This window comes from Ambystoma mexicanum, chromosome 2q, assembly GCF_040938575.1.
Source record: "Ambystoma mexicanum isolate Mex_15411 chromosome 2q, UKY_AmexF1_1, whole genome shotgun sequence".
Classification (NCBI taxonomy): domain Eukaryota; kingdom Metazoa; phylum Chordata; class Amphibia; order Caudata; family Ambystomatidae; genus Ambystoma; species Ambystoma mexicanum.
The window spans coordinates 1029585034-1029606459 of record NC_090924.1 but is presented as its reverse complement, the minus strand read 5'-3'; the positions used below and the strand labels follow the sequence as shown (position 1 = coordinate 1029606459).

General features: G+C 42.4%; 1 protein-coding gene across 5 annotated transcripts in view; it reads left to right on the top strand.

Annotated features, from left to right (window-relative positions):
- ADAM22 (ADAM metallopeptidase domain 22) overlaps positions 1–21426 on the top strand; it is a 1877697-nt gene that overhangs the window by 1063456 nt on the left and 792815 nt on the right. For all 5 annotated transcript variants that reach the window (XM_069648369.1, XM_069648368.1, XM_069648372.1 and 2 more), the window contains exon 9: positions 16472–16546. In XM_069648369.1, the coding sequence (XP_069504470.1) occupies positions 16472–16546 (75 nt within the window). The remainder of the gene's footprint in view (positions 1–16471; positions 16547–21426) is intronic.

Genomic DNA, 21426 nt, shown 5'->3' with positions numbered 1-21426 from the left:
TACACTAATTATGCAGATGATACTCACATTCTCCTACCACTTACTGGTGATTATGACAAGGATTTGGCCTTGGTGAACAGGGTGTATCTCATCATCCAGGCATGGATGGCCACTCACGGACTATGCCTGAATGACGACAAAACTGAAATCATTATCCTTGGCACACCCTCTACCCTAAAAAAACGGTGTCCTACCTATTCCACTTTTAACATTGATAACCATCAAATCACCTCCGCTCACGCGGTCAAAACCCTGGGTTTCTATTTGGACTCTACCCTATCTTTCAATAAGCAGATCAACGTGATGGCTTCTGCCACCGCTTCTGCCTGTAAACTGATAAGAGCAGGTAAGCCCTTCCTATCCAACATTAGTACCCGCCACGTGCGGCTGAACGGGAATACAGTGTGGTGATTGGCTCATTTCCGAGCCATACCACACGGTATTCCCGTCCACGCCACAGCGTCCAGCGCATGCCAGGTACTGTAAACGCTTACCTGATTTACGACATCAGTCATCTGCGGTCTGACGCTCCTTTGTCCACCGATTATGCTTACCTCAATTCCGACGACAGTAATCTGTGGTCTGCAGCTCCTTTGTCCGCAATATAATAAACTAATCCTTTCCTGAAAACCAACAGTGTCTCCGTTGACTGTCCGGAACCCGAAACCTTCAAAAACGCCTCATTAAACATGAACGCGGAAGGCAAAATATCCTTCGATCTCACAGGAAACAAAACTGTCGAGGAGTGGCTTATGGAAGAGGATGCAGAAAGTGAAAAAGGACTAACCTTTCCATCAAATACATTACTTCAAATGAATGAAATGACTGCCAAAGCTTCTGCAATTCGGCAACAAGTAATTTCTCCTCTGGAACTTGACTTACTTGAATTAAACAGATGTGAACAAAATACACAAAATGCTACCAAATGGGCAATGGAACCCATTGAAACAATTGCTAAATATCTCCGTGCATTTTATGGTGAGGTTTGCACAACACAAGGCACTGAATATCAACCGCAAAGTTTGATTTCATTGCGATCAGGTATAAATCGGCATTTGAATAATCCACCTTTCAGCCGTAAAATTAATATTATGCACTCTCCTGAATTTACTGCAGCCAACAATGTCTTCATTGCAAAAATCAAACAAATCCGGCGAGATGGAAAGGATTTTACTCAACACAAAAATCCAATCAGCTACCCTGATATGGCAAAATTGCATACTTCTGGAATTTTCAATATTCAACATCCTCAAACTCTACAATTCAAGGTGTGGTTCAATTTACAAATACATTTTGCACGCTGTGGTCGTGAAGGACTGTGTTTACTTCCAAAAAATGCATTTGAAATTGTTACCGACGACAATGGCAAACAGTATGCCACACTAACCTACAATGAAATTACGAAAAATCGCCACAAATTAATCCTTATATGGTTTAACTCATTTCTAGCAGGTTGACAACAAATTGTGAAACTGGGGGGCTTTCTTTCAGGTCCTTGCCGGCAGTGTTGCGGAGTCCCGGAGGGATCATCCTTATCGCTGCTGCTATTTAATCTTTATCTACGTCCTCTCATGGATATATTGAGAAGACACAATATCAGATTTCATTCATATGCAGATGCCATGCAGGTGTTCATCAGACTAAACAATGTTGAGGAATCCTTCTCACAGGTAAGTGCCTGAATGAAGTTGAAGCTTGGATATATACAAACTGGCTCCAACCTAACCTAAATAAGATAGAGGTAATTTTGTTTGGCCCAAAACATCTAACCAATGAAACCAGGTGCCCTCCTGCACTGGATTTTCTCGGATCAGAATTGAAATACGCATCCAAAATCAAGAATTTGGGATGCATATGGCAGAGTAACCTGGGCTGTGACAGCCAGGTGACGGCGAAAGTTCGGGCCGCCCTTTACAATCTACAGCTGCTCCGACAGGCACCGTTCTACGCCCCTAAAAAAGACCAAGCTAAAGTAGTGGGGGCCTTAATAAACTCCAAACTGGACTATTGAACTAGTCTATTGATGGGAGCACCTGCCAATCAAATCCATGGTCTACAAAAGGCACAAAATGCAGCATTCAGAGTGGTGTTTGGAGTAAGAAAGTCAACACCTATATCAGGCCTGCGCCGATAACTCCACTGGTTGACGGTGGAAGATCTGATTCAATTTAAAATAGGATGTATCATTTTTAAATGCTTGAACAACATAGCCCCCAGTTATCTGGTGGCAAAAATACATCGCTACCAACCAACTCGATCATTAAGATCAAGAGATAAGCATCTGCTAATAGTTCCACCCACTAAATGTGTGTCCAGAGGAGACTGTATATTCTCTGTCTTTGGGCCAAAGCTCTGGAACTGCCTCACACTCAATCTAAGAAGTACAGAGGCTCTGCCAGCTTTTCGAAAAAAATAAAGAATCCACCTGTTTAAATAAACAAGAGAAATACTATTTGATAGAGAAGAATGAGTGCTAACAACGCCATAAACCTATTGTGCTACTCTCTCAGGTCTAACATCCGCGCTGTGATTCAATTCAGTTTGTGAAACAAGTGCTATGCAAATACCTCAATCAATCAATCAATCAATCAAGCAATCAATAATATGGAATACCAACAATTAAAAGGAGAATCCATGGGTTCGAAAATGTTCTCCCTCACTAGCCAATCTATTTATGGGATATATACAAGAAACATACATTAACACAGACAATACACCCAATAAAAGAAAATGGCTAATATACATTGACTATATTTTGTTGATATGGCAAGGAACTGAGTTGGGTTTAACAAGCAAGAGTTTTTTTGAAGAAAAATGTGAAATACTCAAAAGAAGATTTAAGGGTATAGTGTGCAAGATATCCGTAGTGCAAATAAAGAGTGAACTCTACTAAAATAAATTATCTACTGGTACTCAAAGGTAATAAGAACAACATAAAAGAAAAGTGCTTGTTTGAAACGCAATACAGAGTACTCACTTTAAATTACAAACTTAGAAATAAATAAAGGCTCATGTATAATTTTCTTTCAGATATCTGATATGCCGTACTACAAAAGTCACTTAATAAATCCCTAGGACCGAATAGCATCCCTGCAGACCTTTTTCGTTTTTCGTAGAATTAAGGATTTCTGGGCTCCACATTTGACTATATGCTTTAACAATATTGTTCTCTCAGGCATATACCCACATTCATAGAATAAAGCTACTATATGCCCCATTTATTAAAAAAGGCTCAAGAAGCCTCCCAAGATCCTATAGACCGATTTCTCTGCTGGATTCCACCTTCAAAATATTTGGCAGAGTAATACTCAACCGACTACAGTCCTGGGTTGATGAAAAAGATATCTTAGTAGCTACTTAATTGGGCTTTAGAGAAGGTTTAGATACATGTGACCAAACCCTTAACCTATACCTTCTCATAGCAAATGCTATTTATCTAAAAGAAAATGTATATATGGCATTTATGGAGGCCAGTTTAGCATTCAACAAAGTTAATTGGTGGAAACTCTGGAGTATAATAAAGGATATGGGAGACCCGGCAGAGCTGGTAATTATTCTTCCCAAATTACTTGAGAAAAACTAGGCCTGTGTCAGAACAGGTCCCAAAGGCCATTGTATTCCTTATTTTCCAGTCAAATCATGGCTCCACTTTTATTTTCCCTATACATAAATAGTTAATTGAATTGATTGTGGACGTCCCTATTTTTGGGGGAATGTCCCTTCCTATTCTCATTTATGCTGATGATACAGTTCTTATCGTTCGTAAAACGGAATCTCTTTAGAAACTAATGAATGCCAAAGTGGAGTTCCTGGGAAATTCGGATCTAGGAATAAACGCATCTAAATCACCCATGCTTGTATTCCATCCACCCCGTAGGCAATCAACACATCCCTTTTTCCTTTCCGTATCTGCAGTCACACAATTTTTGTATGTGACAATTTTGATTATCTGGGCATATCGGTTACCCCCACTTTGCGAGGGACAAAACACATAGAAAAGCTGAAAATGTCCCAGACCGTGGGCACCATTTCCAGAATTACAAAGGCCTTTACAGCTCAACCCATAGCAATGATTCTCAAAATCTGTACAATAATCAGCAAAGCAGTAGCTACTTACGTTTAGGCCTATGGGCAATATACCCCTTAATTAGTCTACAAACCGTAGAAAATTACTTTTTCAAGCAACTCCTTGCCTCCCATTTTTGACCCCATCCTTTGCAACTCACAAAAAATTAGGAATGGAGAATGTGTCTGACAAATTAGTGAAAGTTCGAGTCAAATAATGGCTTAGGACCTGGGTAAACAAAAAGGCAACACTCACCGATGTGTCTTAAGTCATATTCTTGCCTCAGAAGTTAATTTCTTATTGATTCCATTGAAAAAAAAGTGATATTTATTCCAATCCTTCCCTAATTTCCCAGAAAACTGCAAACACAGCAATACATAATTTAACTCTGCAACTCTGTATGGAGTAGGAATATAAAGAACTTCTTAAACCAGCTAACCGTACATATTTTGTTTTCACTATAGATAACACTTCAGAATGTTTTATTTGGTCTCATTTCAAACATGATCATTCCCTTATCACAAGAGAATGATTTAACTTGCTACCACTGAGAGGGGTAACCAGCAACAGTATCTAGCTAACCCCACCATAGAGAGAGACCATAGGTGTTTTTTATGTAGTGCACTCAATGAAGATTTGATGGATTTTGTATTTATTTGTCCGACCTACCGTAATATTAGGCAAACTACCCTAAATGTTCTGTTAAGCTTATGCACTTTAATCAGTGCAGATCAGCCATGCAGTTTATTCTATTAGCAAACTAAAGTGGTGGCATGGACGTTGCTAATATTTCTTCATAGAGCACTAAAGCATAGAGATGTTTTAATAAAATTGTTGTAATGTATTTCACTCAAGTGTTTTCTTTGAACAACTGTAACATTATGTAAAACTACCCTAATGTTCCATTACGTAACACACACTTTATTCAAGGTAGACCAGACATGCATCTTACATTTTACCAACATGTCTAGCTGGAGGACTGGGCCTTGCTAATCCTCTGCTGAGCATTAAGCAAAGAGAATTTTGAATCTATTTTAATGTTCTCATTACCTCTGACTAAGTGGTTGTATGTTATTGTATTTCTTTATGCTGATGTGTGTACTATTAAGGAAAAAATGTCTGTCCAAAATAAAGTATTTCAACAACAACACTCACTGATATATAACTGACTGTATTGATTTGGGTTGTGATATAAATAAGCAGAATTTGAAATTAAAATCATTATTATTTTTCCTCAGATAGCTCTCTGTCGCAGAGATCTGAAAACCTATACTTTGGGCAGTCACAAAAATGATGTGTAGACTTTGGCAATAGGTTTGATTGCAGGTCTAGAACTCCTATACAATCATTTTCCTTGAGCAGCCTACGTAGGTCCTCTCCATCACTGTGTGCTGCATTCAAAATAGTGCTGCCCTTCCTACCCCTGGTAGAAAGAAGGTGCTGAAGAACATACACAAAGCTATAAACTGAAAAACAAAATGATTTTAAAGATCTCCTATATCTTCCAAACTTGGTTGCTTTGGTGATTTGTCTGATGTTGTTTTCACCTATGAAAATAAGATGTGTGTGATTAACCTTAAACAAATAGGTTTAGACACTGGATGCCAATTCATGGAGGCCAACGTGTAGGAGACTTGGTCCTCAGAACATGAAAGCAACAATGTTTTAAGTTTGATTTTTTAATCATGTGGTTTGTAGACTATGTTTTTTCCATAGTCTGATTATGGATGTATGTGTATGTATGCGATTTGTAAAGCACAGACGTAGCTGGGAAGCAGCAGAGCACTGTAGAAAGGGCACACATCCCAGTGTTTACTAGTAGGGTGCAGAGATAGCAGAGTATCTATGATGGGTAAGGGGAGCAAGGGGAGGAACTCCAGAGGGGGAGAAGAAGTGTTGAGTGGAGTGATCAACGAATGGCAAGGTGTTCTTTGAAGAGTAGGATCATCAGGTCCTTCCATGTTGAAGTAAGGAGATATAAGCTGACACCTTTTGTGGGAAATGCAGAAAGGCATAATACCTTCCCCAGATTTTAGTTGGATGGAAAATTTCTAAAACCTCTATCGATTTGTAAAGAGCCAAAGAGAGTTTAAAAAGCTGTGTTGCCTTAGAGAAAACAACCACTGAGGGAAGGTGGCATATTAACTCAGGCCAGAGATCACTAGAACAGTATTTTCTTTGACCACTGAGCATTACCAACACTGTTAGTAGTATCCAGCTTTATAAAGCTGTGACACATTCTGGCATTGATCACCCATGGAAAGCACACAATCGTGAATATAATTAAAACATTCATTAGTGGCAGTCCCTGTCTTCTTGTTGTTCTTTAAGCGCTTCACCTGTTTGTTCTGTTTGTGTCTTAGAATAAGGAAAATGCTCAGGTTCAGTCTCATTTCTAATTTTGACCATGTTTGATATTTGTTGGATACGTCTCACCTTAGTACCTTTCTTTGTAAGCTGGGTCATGATATTGAGGGTAAGAGTATACATTTTGTGAGGGCCAGGTATCCATATCTGACCTGTTTCAGGGTTCCCGTCATAGTCTTGAACAAATTCACCCTGTTGTCAGGTGTTAATTCGCTTCAGATATCGGCAAATGATCCTTCCAGAGCAGTATCCGCTCATGAAACTCTTTGAGCAACCTGCCCCAAGGGAATATGTTATGCTTGACTCCTCTCTCTTGGGCAATGGTTGTGGAACTGAATAAAACTCCTGGTCAACTTCTATCCCTGATGTATGAGAGCAGAGCTCTTCCCTTGATCCAGGTCCATTTTATTTCCCTGGTGGGGAGATCATTTAGTGTGATGAGTACATCATGAGAAATCCTCCAGGTACGTGATGACTTATTTATTCCTTATGCTGACCGAGGTCTTTGGTACTCGAGAGATGTGTTTGAATAGCACATCAACAGGGTGCATTCTGACACCAAAGGCTCATCTGGCTCCAAGGCCTATAGTTACCAAATGAATCCACCAAATCTGTGTTACTGAGGAATTTAATGCTACAAGTCTCTTTATGAGTATTATTTATTTATTTGTCTATTTAATTAGTTACAGTGCTTTGTAATGAGCTGCAAGCAGAAATACTATGGTGGTCATGGAAGAAAAGTTTTTTGATTTTAAAAACCACTTGATTTTAAAAACCACCTAATTATAAATGTGTATCACATGGGATTATCACTGCATGCGGAGCATAGAAAGTACTGCATTAGTAAACATGTGTAATTAACTCCATTCAGTACTTTATGTACCCCCATGCACTGAATGATCCCGTTTGTATTAAAAATACTATGTGTTATTTTCCATTACAATCATACTCATGATAAGACTCTAACCATGAGACCCTAAAGGAACACGGCAAACACGCTTTTAGTACGGATCCATTGTGCCATCATTTCGAGACCCCTGTCTGACAGGTAGCACAGACTATATCCTGCTATTGTCACAAAAAATCTTTGAATTCCATGAAGGAATAAAAATGTTATCTATACACGTTCTGGCCACTCATTTGTCACCTGATGTCTGTCCCTCGGTAGAAGTTTAATCCAAGTATGACTTCGCACAAAGAACAGGGTGACGATAGAGGTTCCTCAGCCCATGTAGAAATATGATCTTCCGGAGTCATTCCGGCAATCTGCCCTCACCTTTGGGTCTGCTTCCAGTGGAAATTTGATTGAGGAGCTGGATCTTGTGACATACACGATGATAAAGAAAATAGCTGATAGGATAAATAAAGTTATTCAATGGATTGTATTAAGGATTTAGGGAAATAAAAGGTTTATGTCATGTTCACCTTTCCTTGGTTGTCATCGAGTTGTCACCATTAATTGCAGGAAAGTCTCTTTGATCGGTTACCTCACCCTCTAAATATTCATGAGCATTCATTTGAGTTTGTTATGATTTTAAGAGGTTAGTTTACCCAGCGTTAGCAGGTCATTTGGGAAAGGGTCTTTCAACATCTGTTGGAGGTTGTGGTTCAGTTTCTCATAAACTGAACCCCAAGTTCAGTTTGATTATTTGAGCAGCAATTCTCTGTCCACTGTAGGACCTTAGACTCAGCTTCCTCAGATTCTGTTTGATTGGACGTCAGCTTTCCTAATTGAGTGTAGGAGTATGAACTCATTTTTTCAAAATGCAGTGTATCAGTGTTTAATACTTTTCTTAGTTCACTTGGGACTTTAGACTCACTTTCTGAGCATGCAGCATTTCATTGGCCAACAGTTTTCTCAGTGTGCTGTGGGAATTTTTACTTAGTTTCGCAAAATGCAGCGTTTTCACTGTTAGAAACTTTCCAAATGATACCTTTTAAGGTGCTCTGGCTCATCTCTTTCAGATGTTCTGCTGAGCATTATTTTATTTTATTGGAATTTCAGTTCAGCACTGAACCTAGCCAGAGTGTCTCCGAATGCCTTACAAGGTTCAGAGGTTGAAAAGGTGGAACGTGAAACTGAAGTTACAAAATATTTTCAGGATATGCACATTAGGATAGGCAAGTGGGAGCAGGGGAATTTGAGGGGCAGGGTTCCCATAAAACAGGTTATTTGTCCGAGCCTGTACTCGGTAGCAGGGCTCCCAGACCTTTCGGTGAGGTTAATGATTTGTTAATGAATTATTGGTTGCCAAGGCAAATCAGTTTTTATCAAAATAATTGAGGTTAATTGAGGGTGCAGTGAGTATGTGAATAGGTGGGGTGTTTCATGCCCTCGGTGCCCGTTGGGTAAATGCTTGTTTTTGTGTGCATTTTAGTTTGGAATGTGTAGAAGATGCTGGCTTGATTGTCTGGATTTTGTGTAGGTGATGGGTTTGAGTTTGTCGCGAAAGTAAGCTGGGGTTTTGTGGTGGATGGCTTTGAAAATAATGCAGAGACCTTTGAAGGAACGTATCTGGGATACAGGGTGCCAGCTGATCTTGGCAAGAGCTGTGGTGATGTATGAATGTCTGGGTAGGCAGAGGATGAGTCTGGCTGCTGTGTTTTGTATAGCTTGCCGGGGGGCAAGGATGTTGGGTGTGCAGTGAGGAGAAGATTGCCATAGTCCAGGTTGGAGAAAACCAGTGCTTTGGGCTGCAGTGCAGAAGTCTTCCGGAGGAAGGATGTGTATGATTTTTCGCAGGAGATATATTGGCTGGTTACATGTTTTGGTGACAGCAGCTATGTAGTGTGTGAAGGAAAGGTGGGGTTGATGATGACGCCAATGGATTGGACAGGTGTGGAGAGGGATATGTGTGGGTTGTCTGTGGTGTCCTCTTTGAACAAGGGTTTGAGTTCAGGTTGGTGCATAGGGGGCCGGTTTGGAAGGCTAAAGCTTGAGGAAGTGGGCGGATATCCAGGTTGTGATAGTATTAAAACACCTTTTGAGGTTGTGGAGTTGTGAGGGGGAAGAGATTTGGAAGTATATTTGCATGTCATCTGCAAATTGGTGGAAATTGACATTGTGTTTGTTAAGGGTCTGTTTAAGAGATTCAATATAAAGGTTGAAGAGGAGTGGAGATAGGGGGAGCTTTGTGGTACTCTGTATTTGACTGGGGTGGTGTCAGATCAAAAAAGGGACATGGAGACAAAGTGTGTACTGTCAGAAAGAAATGAGGTGAAACAGTTGAGGACAGTGCCTGAGAGTTTCATCCTGTGGGCTAGTATGTCGAGTAGAATGGTGTGATCGATTTTGTCGCAAACTGCAGAGGTCAGTGAGTACCGGTTGTGCTGTATGTCCTTTGTCAGTGATGTAGTGGAGGTCATCGAGGTTATGAAGTGTAGCGGTCTCGGTGGTGGGCATGTATCATCTAGGCAGTGTGCATGTTTTGTTATGGCAGTGAGGGTGATGATGATGTCTGTGTCAAAGGGTTATCTGGCTTCCTGCTTAATAGAGACGAGGGAACAGTTGAACCTTGGTTGATGGTGGTGGCTGTAGGGTTTTTGTGTTTTGATGGGGGGGCATTTTGTTGAGTGCTTGTGCAGTGATGGCTTTGCAATTATTGAGAATGGAGGGATGTGTGTTTGGGAAGGCAGGGGTGGTGTAAGCGGTGCTAAGGCTGTGTCTGTAATGTGTTTGATTCATTTGTCTTGATGAGGGGAGAGGAAGATGTTTGGCAGGAGGGCGGATCCTGTGTGGTAGAGTGAGTATGAATGGGATTGCACAGTAGTCTGACCACAACACCCCGATTCAATTTTCCACAGAGACGGGATTTTTCCTTGAAATCATAAGGTCCAGGGTGTTGCCAGCTGTGTGTTTGGAGTAGGTGATGAGTTGTGTGAGGTAAAAGGGGGTGAGTGGAGTGAGAATACTCTTTAGTATGAAGTTGCTGTCTGGATGGGAACTACCAGGGTTGAAATTGCCAAGGTAGATATGATTGCAGAGGGAGCTGTGGTTGTTAGTTGGGAAGCCAGTCTATTCAGTGCGGAAGTTGGGGTTGTGTGTTGAAAGGGCGGTTTATGAGGTGGATAACAGTGGAGTGTGGGTTTGATGGAGGGGGAGCAAGTGAAAGAGAGTGCTTCAAAGGATGTGTAGGTGGGTGTGTGCATCATTAGTAATCTTTGGTACACCCTTCAACTTGTTGTAGCGCTGTCATTTCTCAGCTCACAAATGTGTTTGCAGGGTTGTAAGGCACCTCTCTGCGTTCACTTAGAACTCTTTCCAACTATACTCCCTTTGTCTGGTCTCTTTGGGATGTTTTGACTGTAACCATCAGATTCTCCTGACTCACCTCACACAGTCTGGTTCCCGTGGAAGTGACAGATAGCTGTTGTTTTGGAGCTCTCACTTGGTCTTTGCCCCTGATTGTTTTTCCTCACTCAGCATGCTTTCTGTGTCAAACATATCGTGGAGCTTATGGTCTTACGCAGGACCTTTCCACCATATATCATTTGGGCAGTAGGATGTAGTGGCTTGGGCCCTACCTCCTTTCCCTCATAACCCATATACACAGCTTTTCGGGCCCTTGAGACATGGTGCAAGATGAACATTTATTTTTTTCCCTGGCAGATTGGATCATCGAATCACTTGCTGGAAGTAAGACTCATGTCTCTTATCTCTGCACTCTCAAACGGAGTTGTATTCGTCGCAACGTGTGCAGCCTGGTAGTGGTAGCTAATTAAACCTCAACAAGCCACCAAGAGGGAACATTCCCCAACTCAGAGCCTTCTTTGACCAACTAGGAGGGAGCATTAATGGTGGTATGCCTAGCCTACCCAAACATCGGCCCATTTCCCCTCTGTCACTGAATGTAGCATGAATGCACAGGAGGCTTTGTGTGAGATTGGCTGAGAAGGCACAGACGCCTACCCTCACACATCAATCCTTGTAGATATATTTTACACTGGTGGGGTAAAATTAGCTCCTAGAGTTTCATCTGCTCTTTGATCTTTGTTCAACAACCTGGGCACTTAGGAGGAGGACTGCTTAGGCTGAGAAGCTTAAGATTGCCACCCGTAATTTCCACATGCCAATGGAATTAGGTTTTGATAGGTTGAATTGCCCCCCCACACACCCCGGAAAGGATTCTGGACCTATCTTGTGTATCTAAATGTCACAGACCATGTGTCCCCATACAACCAGATATCCCAGACCTTACGGGGACATCTGGAAGAATCTTCCCCACGCATGTAGAGAGCATGTTCAGTGCACCAGCTGAGAGATAAGCCTTTATCTTTAACTCTGCCAAAGGATGTAGGCAAGGAAAAGGGCTACTGTCAGCAGCTACCACTTCACTAGATAAGAAGGGGCAGTTGTGCAATGCGCAGTGCCCATCAGTCTAGCAAATGCTGGCCTATTGGTCAATCAGCAGCATTGTTAAGCAGATATGTTATACTATATTGGTAAAGCTGACACAATCTGTAGGACTCCAGCCTGTGGGGTCTGTGTGTATTTTAGTAGCTGAATGGTGGAAGGAAGGGTAATGCCATGGGAACTGCACAGTGACACATGATCTTGCTCACACAGAATAGATAAGCAGGATGTGCGAGCAGGAACGAACCCCCATCATCTTTGCACAGGATACACAGGCAAGCGGATGCACATTTCTACTCATTCATGGACAGTGGATGGCAAGAAAAAGGCAGACGAAGTGACAGTCATATTCTGGTCCAAAACCTCATCCAAACCAACTACACAGACAGGCCCATCCCTCATGGACAGTCACCTGATAATGACTTTAAACAGTTCTGAAATAGGCCAGCCAGACCTCATATTAGCAGGAGGAATCTATGTCTAAGATACCTTCCCTGCCCCTCAGAGCAGTGCAGAAAAAAACAGAAAGATTTCTGAAGCTGGAGCTTACAGTCTCTGCTGAGTGTCTGGTAACAAGTCACACAAGCAGAACGCATTAATCTCATGCTCGCTGCTAGAACAGGCATCTGTTGTGTAGGTATGTTAAGGATATTCTCCCCTTTGCCAATTATGCAGCGTATATTGTCCTGTTCGTTGATTCTTGGAAAGGATGCTTTGAAATATCTGGTTTGCCCAATATTGCAACCCCAGTAGATTTCAATACTACTGTAGACCTACCCCATTCATAAAAACGGCGGTAAGGGCCATATCATTTCAACCCAGAGGCAAACATTCTTAGCTTTGACTCCATTGTAAGGACAACCTGTCACCCATCATTCATTTCCAAAGCACCCCGATATTTCCAGTTGAGTCAGGAAATCTCTTCCACTTCAAACGTACTAAGTTGCATTGCTGTAGGGCAGAAGAATGCAGAGTATGAACTAGTACTAAAGTTCTGTCATTTCAAGGCGAGGAATGACAGACTGTCCTACAGGCTCTTTGTCCCTATAGTGGAAACACAGATGATCCGCAGATTTTAAGGCATACATTCCTGCAAAGTCCCCTGTATTTCCAAATTCTACTCCATCCTGTGGGGTTTCCTCCCAGAAGGCATTTCGGTCCACATTGTGAAGGCTTTAACTAGCTTCATGTATTTGCCACTCAGTTATGCTTATTGAGGTTCTCTGGAGGGCTGCCACGTCATTTAATTAAATGATTTAGGAAAGCACTACTCCCTGAGCATATGTTCGAGGGCATCACTGCTGGTTTGAAGCCCAGTCCACTAACATCTGTTTACTGATCAGCGGTGGTGTTTTCTGCTCATAATCTCCATTGTGCTTCTGCAATGTGTGCTGTTCACATTTTGGAAATGGCGCCTCCTCCATGTGTTAGTAAGAATGACCGGCTTTCCTTCTGCAGCAAAGCCTTCCGTCTTCACCTTAACCTCCCTCTTTTCTTATTCACTCAAGACGGTATCCTCAAGATTTAAGCACAGCAAAAAACCAAATTCTGCTTCTCCCAGTTCTAAGGGAACTGAAGGGTGAGGTCAGACAGGGGACACCTACATAATGGGTGCATGTGCACAAGAGCATCACACGGGCTCCTTGCCACTGTGTCACGGCGAAAGGATGAACACATGACTCGAGACCATGAACCAGTACATTCTCTATTTTTTTATTATAACAGCACAGGAAATTGATTTTTACTGAGGCCACAGGAGGCCGGAAGGGGTACTGGGCTTTCCAAGTCAGTAAGGCTGTCTTTAGGCCCATACTCCTTCATTCTTTGCTCTCTCCCTTATATCATGTCTGTCCTCTAAGCGGAAAACAGTTTCTCACCATCAATGGGATTTATATTATCCTGCACTTTTTTCTTTTGATTAATCTTTCTTGGCAGTCACTGGGCTTATGGTTCCTTGTAGACTTGTAGTTTCCTTGACACCATCAGCCCTTGGGCCATGCGTCATCTTTAGTGGTCAGGCTCCTTAAGCACTGTTAACCCAATGTATTCATAGGCTTCCCTTTTGGCTGGTACTGGCCAAGTATTCTTGGCACACCTTTAAGGCCACAGTGCTGCAATGTTAGCCCTGTCCACAACTGGAGGATCATTCCAAGTTCTAAGGGTCTGGGGATTGTTTCTCGCTTCCCTTTCATTCCTCTTTGCACCTCTTAATCCTTCTTTACTGCTATTCCCCTCCTTCCCCTCCTCTCTGCTCCCCCCCCCCCCGGCTCGTATCCCCTCCACTCCTCTGTTCTCTCTGTTTTGCGACTCCCCCTTCGCGCTTTCTCTTCTTCTCCTTATATCCCCAGTTCTCTTCTTCCTCCTCCCCATGCTCTCTTTCTTCCTGTTTTCCTCCTCTCTGAAATTCTCTCTCCTTTCCTCATCCACCTCCACTCACTTCCTTGACACTTTGCCAAACTCTACCTTTCCTCTACACCGTCTCCAAACGTGTCTCTTTCCCACTCCCCTTCTACCCTCTCTCTCTACTTTCCAACACTTTTGCTCCTCTCTCATTCATCTGCAATTCGTCCTCTCTTCCACCACTCTGCATTCCTTACTCCCATAAAGCTCATGTACTTTGACCTCGCTATAGTTAAGGCTCTAGGGTTGCCTACAGTGCAAATCATTGTTTGATAGTTGTGAGCATGTTTTCTGATTGGTCAGAGCTTGCGTGAACTATTAACTCACTATGTTTCTTACATAGCAAAGCAGCCAGCCACATGGTTCCGCTAGCCAATCTTAGAACGATTGTTCCACCATTTGGACCTAGTATGACAGCCACCTGCACTCTGACAACCCCTCCTGCATGATAGCTGACCTTCCAATTGATGTCTTTCAGCGGTATGACTCCTACTGACCGCCTGTGCTTCCTTGGACCCTGAGAATGGCTGTAGGCTTGGCCTGGAGCATGTTCCTCGAGCAGTCTAGCTAAGCCCACATCTTGTGGGCACATGAGTCTCAGTATGCACACAGTAGCTTGCGGACCTCCGCAAAAACTGGTCCATGAGCGACTCGCTTACAATCCCTATCCTTTGTCACTGTATCATTGCGCATTGGTTATACCAGGCCATGGCATTGTTTCCATAGGGGTTGGGGTTTGTTTACTGTGTATACAAGGCTAGTGATGGGATAGTGGACATACGGGATCCACGCATAGCACATCAGACGCAGCATATATTCCAGAGCTGATGACAGTCCCCAGCCCAGAGGGTCACCACAGTCACATCCTCTAGCCTCGAGTTTGCGACTTTATCACAACGGTCCATTAGTAAACAATGTTCTGACAATTGAAAGAACACAGCAGTGTCTGTATAACGTGCTTAATCTATTTTTGACTTAGTGCGTCCACTACTGTCTATTGATACAAAAATACATTACTTTGAAGGCCAACTGAGCACAGTGTATGTTTACAGCTTTGATATTCTCTCTATCGAACACGTTCAACTACACTTCACAATGCTCCGAACCACCACAAATGTACTCTGACACTGGATTTATTTATTGACATCTAGCCAACTTGATGTGATCCTGGCAGCCTGAGGCCTCTTATTAGCACGTACGGCACCATATAAAACCCTTTAATATAACATTTAATTTTGTGTGCCTTCTATTTTTCCTTTTTCCAGTCATCTAAAGTATATCTGATTTTCAAAGCCCTGGCCCTACCGGCCACAGTAAATAAAAGTTATTTTCACATCTGTTTTTATAATACAGGAGAACAAACCTTGGATTAGACACACCCTATGGTTGTCTGGGCTTTATTAATGGCGATTCATGGAAATGAATGGGAACAATACTTCATTTTACAGCTGAAGAGTACAACAGATATGTCATAATAAATCAAATTGTTATTTTGCATATAATGTATCCGACCCCTGCATTTTGTGGGCAGGTGAAGCAAAGAATAGAGGTGTGGGATAAAGCAGTGCAGGCGTCAGTTTATAGCAGACTAGCCATACCACCCAGCGTTGCTCAGGTCTGTAGCTGACATGCACGTGGCGCTCTGCTATAGCCTGGTGTATGTTTTATTGCGCCATACCTTCCTATTATTGAAAAATCGCATAATTGCCAATCTCCCAAAATCACCTAGACTGATAGCACAGAGCCAGACCCTGCTCCACCACTGTGCAGGGCGAATGGGTGGGGTTGGTCAGATTTCACTATCAGCAGTACACCCCAGACTGGTATGCCGACCTCCGGACCAATTTTTTAGCCCGCCAACTCTTGTTGGGCTGGAGCCAACAATCGAAAAACGCCAATGTCCCGAAATCGCCTGTACTGATAGTATAGAGCCAGACTCCGCCCTGTGCAGGCCGAATGGGAGGGGTTGGTGAAATTTCACTATCGCCAGTTCATCCCAGACTGGTATGCCAAACTTGGGCTAAATTTCAGCCCACTAACTGGTAGGGGGCTGGAACAAACCTCGAACATACAAACACACTTTCACAAATATATATATATGTAGGTAGATTATCATCATAACATCACTGTAAGCACATTATATTTTGCAAATACATATGAACACTCAAGAAGGAATACAACTTTACTTTAAATAACTTATTAGGGAACACAACTGTATTATCACTGTGAGAACAACTTTTCTTGATACTGAATATATTCTAACCACTTTGCTTGTATCTTCATAGGTTCATCGGCTCTCAAGTAACGTTGAAGATGAAACCAAATACATTGAACTAATGATCGTGAATGATCACCTTATGGTAAGATATGTCTACAAAATTATTAGAATACATTTATAGAGAAATGTCATATAATGGAAGACTCTCAGGTTAGTAGATATCTGTTGAATTTCTGTTGGTGCGTTGAACAATCTGGCAATATTCATTGATTGTCAGAGTTACTCGCACACTGCACCTTTCAACACATCTTACAACCTCATCTTCAGCCAGTTCATCCAACTGCACTGGAACAATAATACTAAATAATGCCTTTTCAGAATCAGCAAATAGAGTAAACAATGTCTATTCTGGGGAGTGGATGATTGAACAATTTGGCACTTTGGCAGTATGGCTGTTTCTCTCTTGAATTTTTCTTTTCAAATCGGGCTAAGTCAACCATGGTCAGAATTAATGGCCATTAGGTAACCTGCTCGATGAGACATGAAGTGATTTTTTGGTCTCACTTTACTTTTTAATCTCAGTTTAGGTAATCTGCTCAATGAGGCATGAAGTGATTTTCTGGTCTCACTTTACTTTTCAATCTCAGCTCAGGATGAATCAATCACCTTAGAAGTCGTAGTTATTGGTGCACTTCCTTGACTGGCTCGTTCTTGACAAATATGACCAACTATTGTACAGGGACAAAATGATCTAGTCATTGTCTAGGGAAGGCAAATTGAACACTGGTAGCGAGTGCAGAAATCTGTCATCAGTTTCATCTGCCATCAGTTTCAGAACATATTAGTCTAACAGCTTTTATGATACTCATTTTGCATATGTCTGCCTTAAAATAGATACTGTAATACATAAACTTGCTCATTGTGTATGATTCTTATATTTGTATTCAGGACTGTATTAATATTGGGGGTATGTAAGGATTGCATCGTACCAAGAATAGGCACACATAAGTGATCAGAGTGCAAGGGTGTTTAATAAACTGTATATGTAGGGCGGAAAAACACCTAATATAAACCTAAGTCTAAGATGGGAACAAGCTACGCCCATCAAATTAAAATAAGGCAGTCCTAGTAGCGTCTTGTCAAATAAAAGGGCATATACTAAGAAAAACCTATTGCCAATCCTTACCTAAATACAAAAGAGTGTGGGATAGGGCTCACAAGAAAGAAAATAAGTGTTCACAAATGATAAATTAAATTAGTAAGCGGTAGTCGTGGTCTCCCTTTCCCATGTTTTGAGCACGGGACAAGGCGGACCTCTGGAGCACAGCACACACTCGAGCTTTCGCAGCACGAGACGACTGTTCCGTTCTCAGTTATCAGGACCATCACTGGCCAAGTCTCTTTCTTTATAAAAAGTATCTTGCCTTCGAGGACCTGATGTGTTCAAAATAACACAAAAAGTTCCTTTGCAATGGTACGTTGGGTGATGCCTTTTCAACCCTGGATACCCCCCTTCTGTGTTCAGATCCCTAAACAGTTATTGGCGATGTCAGGACCTTCAGAGGTTAGCTTTCCTGCTTCCGATGGCCTGATAGATTCAAAATTAACAAACAAAAAGTTCCTTTTGGGTTGCACTTGAGGTGATGTTGCTTCACCTCTGGGTCCCCCTCTTCCGGGCCTCAGGCCCCTCTCAAATATCTGCCTCCCTCTGTCGGGTTCACTCTGGCTTGTATTCCAAAAATATTTCTCAGTTGCATTCACGTGCGGTTGGGGTGATGGTTTCTCAATCCTGGATCCCCCTCTTCCGGCGCAGATCCTTCTCACTGTTTGCCTCCCTCCGTCGGGTTCACTACGGCTTTCTACACAATCTCCTTTGTGATATTCACAAATCTTATTGTCTTAAACAGTTCACTGTTCTTTCCACTTCCTTACGTTGTGGGATTCACTTCCCTTAGCTTTATGAACATCTGCCGGTTGAAGACTTTCACCTGTACAGAGGTTTTTACGAGACCCCTGTATGACCACTTTTACCCTCTTCTCGCCTGTACCAAGGGCTTCTGGTAACAGTAGTTTTAACAATCGGGTAATCACCCAGAGTTTCTCGAGTGAGCAGCCACATGGTGGCTGGCTCATCTGAAATTGGCATTCCCCTTTCACATTAACAATCTTTGTACCTTCTGCAATCAACCATTTGATACTTTTGTTTAACACAGTTTGGTTTCTTTATCAGTTCTCCCCTCGACACATCGGCTGTGATGAACTGATTGGCTTTCTTCATATCAGGAGTCTCTGCGTGTACCATTGACATTTGCTGCAACACACTTGGGTTATTGTTCTCAGTTTTACGATTCTTTCTGCTGAGGTTTCATGGGCCTGGGTTGGAAAGGGCAAGGTCGCTTCTCTCCTTGTCAGCTTTCCGTCTCGCCGCCTTTCTCCTCCTCTTGAACTGCCATGTCTGGATAGCTGTCTCATCACGCGGTCTGCCTTGCTCGTATTGTGCTTTTGTGCTCCACCTTTTATCCCTGTGGGGTAGGGAAAGGGCAGTCAGGTGTGTGTTATTCTGGTCAATTGCCTGATTTTGCCTGACCCTTGTGTTGGGACATATCAGGTAACTGGCTCTGGTGTTTGCCCGTCATCTTTCACGGTGTGCGAAAGTGTTCGTGTCAGAAAAGTGGTGTCGGAGATTAAGTGTTTGAATATCCTATGGGGTAAAATGGGGAAAAGGTGCTATAAGAAGGGGGATACCATGTCTCACCCATTGGTGTCCCACTTCTATTCCTGAGGACCCCCCATCCAGGTGATCCTCCCTCTCTGGTACACCCCCAGAAATTGGATCCAATAGCGATGGCCGTGTCCTGCCCACCTGGATGACAGATCCCGGGGACTAGTACTAGTACGTGAGACACATTCAGGTTTCTCACAGGTGACAGCGGTGAAGTAAGATAAAAGTATAAATGCCTTCATGTTTTAATCTGATTTATTAACATGCATTATGATATTATTATTAGTAGTAGTATTATTTGTGTTGTTATTAATACAACTATTATTATTACTGCTACTATTTGTAATGGCAATAATAATACATTGGAGAAGGAGCAAGGTAAAGGTGCTGTTCTGCTCCTTCCAACAATTCACAATCACAAATTTTCAGAAAAAAAGTAAATATACCAAACTGTACAGCAAGGGAATTCTTTAACCTCCTAGATTTTGCAAAATCATGTATTGTTTTAACAATATAATTTTAAACACTTAAGAGCAAAGAAGGGTTTCTTGCAATAAAGATATAGAGAACATTATTTTGTCTTGCTAAAAGTGAATGATAACTTTGTCCTCTGAGGTTAATGATCACTGTTGACAAGTATAACTTTGTCCTCTGAGGTTAATGATCACTGTTGACAAGTAGATCTTGGCGTGTTTTCATCAGCCAATTTTCTACAATTTCCCCGCCTTATCGATGGGATTATTTTCAGATAACATTGAAGTTGTGAAATCTCAGGAAATTGCTCATCTTCATTGCACATAGTATTGCATTTAATAGACATATCAGCAAATTGTTTAGAACGAGAATAAGGACTTGAGCAAGTTGATACTGTTTAAAGCAGCCTCTTGTCTTTACCATAGGTTTCCGAACCTTGAGATTTTTTGCAATCCACAAATCTTCAGCGTGTTTCTGAAGCCCAGGAGATCACCTCTGAGCATTTTATTTAAATAATAAAGAATGAACTATCCTTAACTGAGGGGCCCTGGGCAGTTCTACTTCTGCCAGATCCATCAGTGCAGCACTTGAGCGGCTGTCCTAGCCCTTTAGGTGCTTCTCCTTTAAACAGACCTTTCTTTGAGTGGGCAAAAGACTGAACAAATCGACAGACTGCTGGGCTGCTGCATTGATATCAAAACGTGTTCCAAGCCACAGGCCCACTCCATCTAGGCCAAGAATTGTGAACTCTGCTCTCTGCAGTGCCTTTCTCCTGCAGAGGCTGTGCCAAGTAGAGATTGCTGGAAATGTAGACTGCCTTGAACACGTTGGCCTCATTGAGGGACAGAGATAGTGGTGCAGCCACATCTTTACCCTCTTCTTAACATCTTCCTCTTTGCCTCAAAGGTGGCAGCTAAATTACTGAAGGGCTTCTGCGCCAGTTTCATGTGATGGGAGGATGCTTGCATCCTATTGAGTTGTTAGGGCACTCTGCTTCTCAGCTAAGCATAATTGAACACTGATCCAATAATCTGGCAAAATGGACAGTGGGTTTATGCACATCTTGTTAAAATTAACAGCTTGACACAGAACTGCCTAACCTAGAGGATTTTCCCACAGACTCTGGGATTTCAAGACTTTCTCTGGGTCTTTGGGAAAATAGGAGACCTCTGGGAGTTGTGGTGTGCATAGCCATATGATTGGGAGGTGGGAGAATAAAGCTATAAAGCTTGTATCCCCACGTTGGAATCAAAACTGGGACCTGGTGTTATGCTCACCTGGTATCCACGGGGGCGCCACACGATACTGGATGGAGGTCTAAGCACTATCCCGGACCCCTCTCTACTTGGTTATGTGCCAAACGTTGGGTAGCTCCTATAACAGGAGAATGGAGGGTTAAGATACTGGTGCTGTGATGGATGGATTCCCACCTCCCTCTGGTCAAAATCCCCTCCCTTGGGGTTATTGCTCGCCTTAGGTTTTTGTGCGTTGAACTCTCCATCCTGCGTCTCTGTTCAGGGGTGCGTGGTTGGTGCGGGCGTTCCATGGACCTAGTTGCTTCACTGGTCCGTGTGCCCTTATGTCGGGTCCAGACCTGCTGTGACTCCGACTCTGCTTGCTGTCTTCCAGGTGAGTTATAATGTATTTTCTGTATTTATTCTGTCTCTTTCTAGCCCTCCGTTTTCTCTATCTTCTTGGCATCTTGCTCCACTACGCTGTTCCCTAACAATGTCTCTTTTTGTTTTCACAGGGATGGTTGCGATCTCAGAGTTGCCGCGCCGATAGCGAAGACCACGGTGAGTTATTGATGGGCAGAACGCTGCGCT